This window comes from Schistocerca cancellata, chromosome 2 (genome assembly GCF_023864275.1).
Source record: "Schistocerca cancellata isolate TAMUIC-IGC-003103 chromosome 2, iqSchCanc2.1, whole genome shotgun sequence".
NCBI lineage: Eukaryota > Metazoa > Arthropoda > Insecta > Orthoptera > Acrididae > Schistocerca > Schistocerca cancellata.
Genome location: NC_064627.1, coordinates 703559862 through 703568084, shown reverse-complemented (window position 1 = coordinate 703568084; position 8223 = coordinate 703559862). Strand labels below are relative to the sequence as shown.

Here is an 8223-nt window from a genome sequence, read left to right as displayed (position 1 = left end):
GTAAAGGAGTTTTGCTATTTGGGGAGCAAAATAACTAATGATGGTCGAAGTAGAGAGGATATAAAATGTAGACTGGCAATGGCAAGGAAAGCGTTTCTGAAGAAGAGAAATTTGTTAACATCGAGTATAGATTTAAGTGTCAGGAAGTCGTTTCTGAAAGTATTTGTAAGGAGTGTAGCCATGTACGGAAGTGAAACATGGACGATAACTAGTTTGGACAAGAAGAGAATAGAAGCTTTCGAAATGTGGTGCTACAGAAGAATGATGAAGATTAGATGGGTAGATCACATAACTAATGAGGAAGTATTGAATAGAAATGGGGAGAAGAGGAGTTTGTGGCACAACTTGACAAGAAGAAGGGACCGGTTAGTAGGACATGTTCTGAGGCATCAAGGGATCACAAATTTAGCATTGGAGGGCAGCGTGGAGGGCAAAAATCGTAGTGGCAGACCAAGAGATGAATACACTAAGCAGATTCAGAAGGATGTAGGTTGCAGTAAGTACTGGGAGATGAAGAAGCTTGCACAGGATAGGGTAGCATGGAGAGCTGCATCAAACCAGTCTCAGGACTGAAGACCACAACAACAAACAACGTATACATCATCCTCATCAACCACAAATCGCGAGCCATGCAAAGTTGTGCATAGTACGGCGTCAAAGTGTATGATGTCAAGATGCAGAGGCTGTTAATAATGTTAAAATACGAGCTGCACATCTTTCCACTGACTGACTTCCTTCGCCTGCTGTACCTCTTTCCACTGACTGGATGACTTCGTGCGGATACCTGTGATGACGCCCCGTCCTCCTCGCTGTTGCAGAGCGGGCAGCGGACACAGGCCGCGCTATGGCCCCGCCGCTGACGGCCGCCGGCGAGGCGGCGCTGCAGGCGTTCCAGCGGCGCAAACTGAGCTTCCCGCTGCAGTCGGCGCATGCGCACCACAGCCACGCCGCGCTGCTCTCCGACCGCTCCGGCACCGCCGCCACCTCTGTCGCCGGTACGCTAACCACACACTAATTACCACTCGGTTTTACTTCTAAACTACAGTAGCCTTTCCGGAATAGAGCACTGCAGCGGTATGAGCGGCACCTGTTCCCCACCAGTAGTCCTGCGGGCGGTTCTGCTTTCTTGGCCAGCGGTTCTCCCACACGTGTGATGCTGGCGAGAACTCGCCGAGTGCGAGCCATCACGCTTGAGTCCTCCCACGGGACGAGGCAGCTAACTTTGACGTGGACATCCAACCTCACGAGATTAGAATTAATTTAATACCTTCAGCTGCTGATGGCCATTGATATACCGGGCGATCAAAAAATGAGTATAAATTTGAAAACTGAATAAATCACGGAATAATGCAGATAGAGAGATACAAATTGACACACATGCTTGGAATGACATGGGGTTTTATTAGAACCAAAAAAATACAAAAGTTCAAAAAATGTCCGACAGATGGCGCTTCATCTGATCAGAATAGCAATAATTGGCATAACAAAGTAAGACAAAGCTAAGATGATGTTCTTTACAGGAAATGCTCAATATGTCCACCATCATTCCTCAACAATAGCTGTAGTCGAGGAGTAATGTTGTGAACAGCACTGTAAAGCATGTCCGGAGCTATGGTGAGGCATTGGCGTCGGATGTTGTCTTTCAGCATCCCTATAGATGTCGGTCGATCACGATACACTTGCGACTTCAGGTAACCCCAAAGCCAATAATCGCACGGACTGGGGTCTTGGGACCTGGGAAGCCAAGCATGACGAAAGTGGCGGCTGAGCACACGATCATCACCAAACGACGCGCGCAAGAGATCTTTCACGCGTCTAGCAATATGGGGTGGAGCGCCATCCTGCATAAACATCGTACGTTCCAGCAGGTGTTTATCAGCCAGGCTGGGTATGATGCGATTCCGTAACATATCTGCGTACCTCTCACCCGTCACGGTAGCAGCTACAAAACCAGAATCACACATTTCCTCGAAGAAAAAAGGCCCGATAACGGTAGATGTGGTAAATCCAACCCATACCGTGACTTTCTCGTCGTGCAATGGAGTTTTCACGACACTTCTACGATTTTCGGTAGCCCAAATTCTGCAGTTGTGGGCGTTGACAGACCCTCTGAGCGTGAAATGAGCTTTGTCGGTCCACAACACGTTACTCAACCAATCGTCATCTCCTGCTATCTTTTGAAACGCCCACACCGCAAATGCCCTCCGCTTCACTAAATCGCCAGGTAACAGTTCATGATGCCGATGGATTTTGTACGGATAGCATCGGAGGGTACGCCTCAGTGCCAACCAAACAGTAGTGTATGGAATGCCGGTGCGACGTGCGACTGCACGAGCGCTGACTTCCCCGTGCATAGAGACGAACCCGCTACAGCCTCCATTTCTTCGTGAACTGTGTCAGCAGCAAAACGCCTTGTGCTCGGTCGGCCACTACGGGGTCTATCGTCTAAACAACCCGTGGCTTCGAACTTCGAAATCATTCTCGCCACAGCTGCATTTGTCAACGGACCTTTACTCGTTCGAATCAGGTTCCTACCGCGATAGGATCGTAACGCTGAACTAGCACATTCCCCATTCTGATAATACAGCTTCACTAAAAGCGCCTTTTCAGGTAACTTCAGCATGCTGTGACTGCTGGCGCATCTGATTTTCTCTCTCTCTCATTACAACTCCTTTTATACACGATTGTCATGCGCAGTCACTGACGTTTTGCTGTCCAGCGCCATCTGTCGGACATATTGTAAACTTTTTTTTTTTTTTTAAACCCCACGTCATTCCAAGCATGTGTGTCAATTTTTACCTTTCTATCTACATTATTCCGTGGTGTATTAAGTTTTCAAATTTATACTGACTTTTTGATCACCCGGTATATCAACGGGGATAGATAAAAATGTGTGCCCCGACCGGGACCCGAACCTGGGGTCTCTTGCTTACATGGCAGACACTCTATCCATCTGAGCCACCGAGGGTACAGAGGATAGTGCGACTGCAGGGACTATCTCGCGCACGCCTCCAGCGAGACCCACTTTCTCACCTTGTATGTCGACACACTACATTCGTAGTGTCCCATCCCAACACACTCATTACTCGTGGAAGACATTCTTACCAAGTCCCGTAAGAGTTCGGAGAATATGTGTGCATCTGCTCAGAAGAAGAAGGTCTTGGCCGGTATTGCCAGAACTATATACTTACATGGATATGGCGTCTGTTCCCTCGCTTTAGTGTTTACTTCGTAGATTCTTACTTAAATTGCGTGTGAGTTTCGTATAGGAGGTGTAATTTCGAGTCTTAGTTACTGTAATCGTAAATTCAGGCAGTCGTTAGGCATTTGTACAGGTTCGTTAATACATTCTTTGCGTGTTCCCTTGCGTTATCTAGGCACTGACTCGTGTTTCATTAACTGTTGTTCAACATCGATTAGAATGGACAGGGACTGTGATTGCTGTGTTCGGATGAGGGCTGAGTTGGCATCCCTTCGCTCACAGCTGCAAGCAGCGCTGACTTCGGTCGCGCAGCTTGAGGCTGTTGCCAATGGGCACCACTGTGGGGAGCCGGACTTGGGTATCACGGGGATGTCAAGCTCGTCCCGTCTGTCCCCAGATCGGTCTGCCGCTGTGGTTGCCCCGGTTGCTGCCCGCAGTGGGGCTGAGCCCTCGCCTGTGGTTGATTGGGAGGTCGTTCCAAGGCGTGGCAGGCATCGAAAGGCGTCCCCGGAGGCTGATCAGAAAGCCTCCCCGGTGCGTCTGACAAACAGGTTTCAGGTACTGTCCCTGGCTGATCCAGATGCAGCTGCCTGCCCTGTTTCAGAGGATGATTCTCAGCCTTCAAGGTCCGGGCAATCACAGAGGGTGGGCTTATTGGTAGTTGGGAGCCCTAATGTTAGGCGCTTAATGGGGCCCATTAGGGATATGGCGGCTAAGGAGGGGAAGAAATCCAGTGTGCAGTCCGTGTGCATTTCGGGTGGAGTCATTCCTGATGTGGAAAGGATCCTTCCGGATGCCATGAAGAGCACAGGGTGCAGCCAGCTGCAGGTGGTGGCACATGTCGGCACTAATGACGTGTGTCGCTTTGGATCTGAGGAAATTCTCTCTGGATTCCAGCGGCTATCTGATTTGGTGCAGGCTGCCGGTCTTGCTTACGAGATGAAGGCAGAGCTCACCATCTGCAGCATCGTTGTCAGAACCGACTGCGGACCTTTGGTGCAGAGCCGGGTGGAGGGTCTGAATCAGAGGCTCAGACGGTTTTGCGACCGTGTTGGCTGCAGATTCCTTGACTTGCGCCATAGGGTGGTGGAGTTTCGGGTTCCGCTGAATAGGTCAGGAGTTCACTACACTCAGCTGGCGGCTACACGGGTAGCGGAGGCTGTGTGGCGTGGACTGGGCGGTTTTTTAGGTTAGAAGGCCTCGGGAAAGTACGGGGTGGGCTGCAATCTCAAAGGGTGCATGGCAAATACAGGACGTGCTTGGATCAAGGAACAGTCAGAATTGTAGTTGCAAATTGTTGTAGCTGTGCTGGGAAAGTCCCTGAGCTTCAAGTGCTAATAGAAAGCACTGAAGCTGAAATAAGTTCTGCAGAAATTTTTACGAAGTCTCAGACGGTGTTCAGGAAAGATAGATTAGGCAGAATTGGTGGTGGAGTGTTTGTGTCTGTCAGTAGTGGTTTATCTTGTAGTGAAGTCGAAGTAGATACTCCGTGCGAATTAGTATGGGTGGAGGTTATACTTAACAGCCGAACTAAGTTAATAATAGGCTCCTTCTACCGACCCCCAGGCTCCGATGATATAGTTGCGGAACAGTTCAGAGAAAATTTGAGTCTCGTAACAAATAAATACCCCACTCATACGGTTATAGTTGGTGGGGACTTCAACCTTCCCTCGATATGTTGGCAAAAATACTTGTTCAAAACCGGTGGTAGGCAGAAAACATCTTCCGACATTGACCTAAATGCTTTCTCCGAAAATTATTTCGAGCAGTTAGTCCACGAACCCACGCGAATTGTAAATGGTTGCGAAACCACACTTGACCTCTTAGCCACAAACAATCCAGAGCTGATAGAGAGCATCATGACTGATACAGGGATTAGTGATCACAAGGTCGTTGTAGCTAGGCTTAATACCGTTTCTTCCAAATCGACCAGAAACAAACGCAAAATAATTTTATTTAAAAAAGCGGATAAAGTGTCACTAGCAGCCTTCCTAAGAGACAATCTCCATTCCTTCCGAACTGACTATGCAAATGTAGACGAGATGTGGCTCAAATTCAAAGATATAGTAGCAACAGCAATTGAGAGATTCATACCTCATAAATTGGTAAGAGATGGAACTGATCCCCCGTGGTACACAAAACAGGTCCGAACTCTGTTGCAGAGGCAACGGAAAAAGCATGCGAAGTTCAGAAGAACGCGAAATCCCGAAGATTGGCTAAAATTTACAGACGCGCGAAATTTGGCACGGACTTCAATGCGAGATGCCTTTAATAGGTTCCGCAACGAAACGTTGTCTCGAAATTTGGTAGAAAATCCGAAGAAATTCTGGTCGTATGTAAAGTACACAAGCGGTAAGACGCAGTCAATACCTTCGCTGCGCAGTGCCGATGGTACTATTACCGACGACTGTGCCGCTAAAGCGGAGTTATTGAACGCAGTTTTCCGAAATTCCTTCACCAGGGAAGATGAATGGAATATTCCACAATTTGAAACACGAACAGCTGTTAGCATGAGTTCCTTAGAAGTAGGTACCTTAGGGGTTGCGAAGCAACTCAAATCGCTTGATACGGGCAAGTCTTCAGGTCCAGATTGTATACAGATTAGGTTCCTTTCAGATTACGCTGATACAATAGCTCCCTACTTAGCACTCATATACAACCGCTCGCTCACCGATAGATCTGCACCTACAGATTGGAAAATTGCGCAGGTCGCACCAGTGTTTAAGAAGGGTAGTAGGAGTAATCCATCGAACTACAGACGTATATCATTGACGTTGGTTTGCAGTAGGGTTCTGGAGCATATACTGCATTCAAACATTATGAATAACCTCGAAGGGAACGATCTATTGATACGTAATCAGCATGGTTTCAGGAAACATAGTTCTTGTTCAACGCAGCTAGCTATTTATTCGCACGAAGTAATGGCCGCTGTCGACAGGGGATCTCAAGTTGATTCCGTATTTCTAGATTTCCGGAAAGCTTTTGACACCGTTCCTCACAAGCGACTTCTAATCAAGCTGCGGGCCTATGGGGTATCGTCCCAGTTGTGCGACTGGATTCGTGATTTACTGTCAGGAAGGTCGCAGTTCGTTGTAATAGACGGCAAATCATCGAGTAAAACTGAAGTGATATTAGGTGTTCCCCAGGGAAGCGTCCTGGGACCTCTGCTGTTCCTGATCTATATAAATGACCTGGGTGACAATCTGAGCAGTTTTCTTAGGTTGTTCGCAGATGATGCTGTAATTTACCGTCTAGTAAGGTCATCCGAAGACCATATCAGTTGCAAAGCGATTTAGAAAAGATTGCTGTATGGTGTGGCAGGTGGCAGTTGACGCTAAATAACGAAAAGTGTGAGGTGATCCACATGAGTTCCAAAAGAAATCCGATGGAATTCGGTTACTCGATAAATAGTACAATTCTCAAGGCTGTCAATTCAACTAAGTACCTGGGTGTTAAAATTACGAACAACTTCAGTTGGAAAGACCACATAGATAATATTGTGGGGAAGGCGAGCCAAAGGTTGCGTTTCATTGGCAGGGCACTTAGAAGATGCAACAAGTCCACTAAAGAGACAGCTTACACTACACTCGTTCGTCCTCTGTTGGAATATTGCTGCGCGGTGTGGGATCCTTACCAGGTGGGATTGACGGAGGACATCGAAAGAGAGCAAAAAAGGGCAGCTCGTTTTGTATTATCACGTAGCAGGGGAGAGAGTGTGGCAGACATGATACGCGAATTGGGATGGAAGTTATTAGAGCAAAGACGTTTTTCGTCGCGGCGAGATCTATTTACGAAATTTCAGTCACCAACTTTCTCTTCCGAATGAGAACATATTTTGTTGAGCCCAACCTACATAGGTAGGAATGGTCATCAAAATAAAATAAGAGATATCAGAGCTCGAACAGAAAGGTTTAGGTGTTCGTTTTTCCCGCGCGCTGTTCGGGAGTGGGATGGTAGAGAGATAGTATGATTGTGGTTCGACGAACCCTCTGCCAAGCACTTAAATGTGAATTGCAGAGTAGTCATGCAGATGTAGATGCAGACAGCAGCAAACTGCTGCTTACCCTGTCTGACGGATCGTTTACGTATATAGGAAATAGGTGTTCTATCACACGTCCCTGGAAAGCTCCTGACGATACGCTTGCCGGCCGCGGTGGTCTAGCGGTTCTAGGCGCGCAGTCTGGAACCGCGCAACTGCTACGGTCGCAGGTTCGAATCCTGCCTCGGGCATGGATGTGTGTGATGTCCTTAGGTTAGTTAGGTTTAAGTAGTTCTAAATTCTAGGGGACTGATGACCACAGATGTTAAGTCCCATAGTGCTCAGAGCCATTTGAACGATACGTTTGTCTCTGATGTACACTTGTTGTCGGGGACAACGTACTGGGTTCTGTTACATAACAAATCTTCGAACCACTCACATACCTGGAAACCTATTCCGTAAGCTTGCACCTTTGTTAACAGTCGCCAGGATGGCACCACGTCAAATGCTTTACGGAAATCTAGGAATATGGAATACGCCTATTGCGCTTCACCCATGGTTCGCAGGAGCTTACGCGACAAAAGGGCAAGTTGAGTTTCGCACGAGCGATGCTTTCTGAAACCATGCTGATTTGAGGGAAGAAGCTTGTCAGTCTCAAAAAAATTTACTATATTAGAATTGATGAACGATTCTGCAGAAAACCGTTGTTAGGGACATTGGTCTGTAATTTTGCGGGTCCGTTCTTTTCCCTTCTTATATACAGAAGTCTCCTGCGCTATTTCCAATCGGTTGGGACTTTATGCTGGCCGAGAGATTCGCGGTAAATGCGAGATAAGGGGCCAATGCCATAGAGTACAACGGAACATATTGTACTGGCCGTCGGGCAAAAAGAGACCAGCCACATGTAGTCGGCGTGCGACTACGGAGCGTGACATTTCCTATCTTGCAGTTCTGTTAAATGTGGTGGGAAACCGCACCTGTTGTTTGACGTGATCCCTTCTTGCCTGCTGCACAGTGTGGCGGTGATCTGTTGCTGTAGGTG

General features: G+C 47.7%; 1 protein-coding gene across 1 annotated transcript in view; it reads left to right on the top strand.

Moving 5' to 3' along the window:
• The first annotated feature begins 844 nt into the window (after positions 1 to 844).
• LOC126157897 (bcl-2-related ovarian killer protein) overlaps positions 845 to 8223 on the top strand; it is a 102628-nt gene continuing 95249 nt past the window's right edge. The window contains exon 1 of the mRNA XM_049916405.1: positions 845 to 995. Coding sequence (XP_049772362.1) covers positions 845 to 995 — 151 coding nt within the window. The remainder of the gene's footprint in view (positions 996 to 8223) is intronic.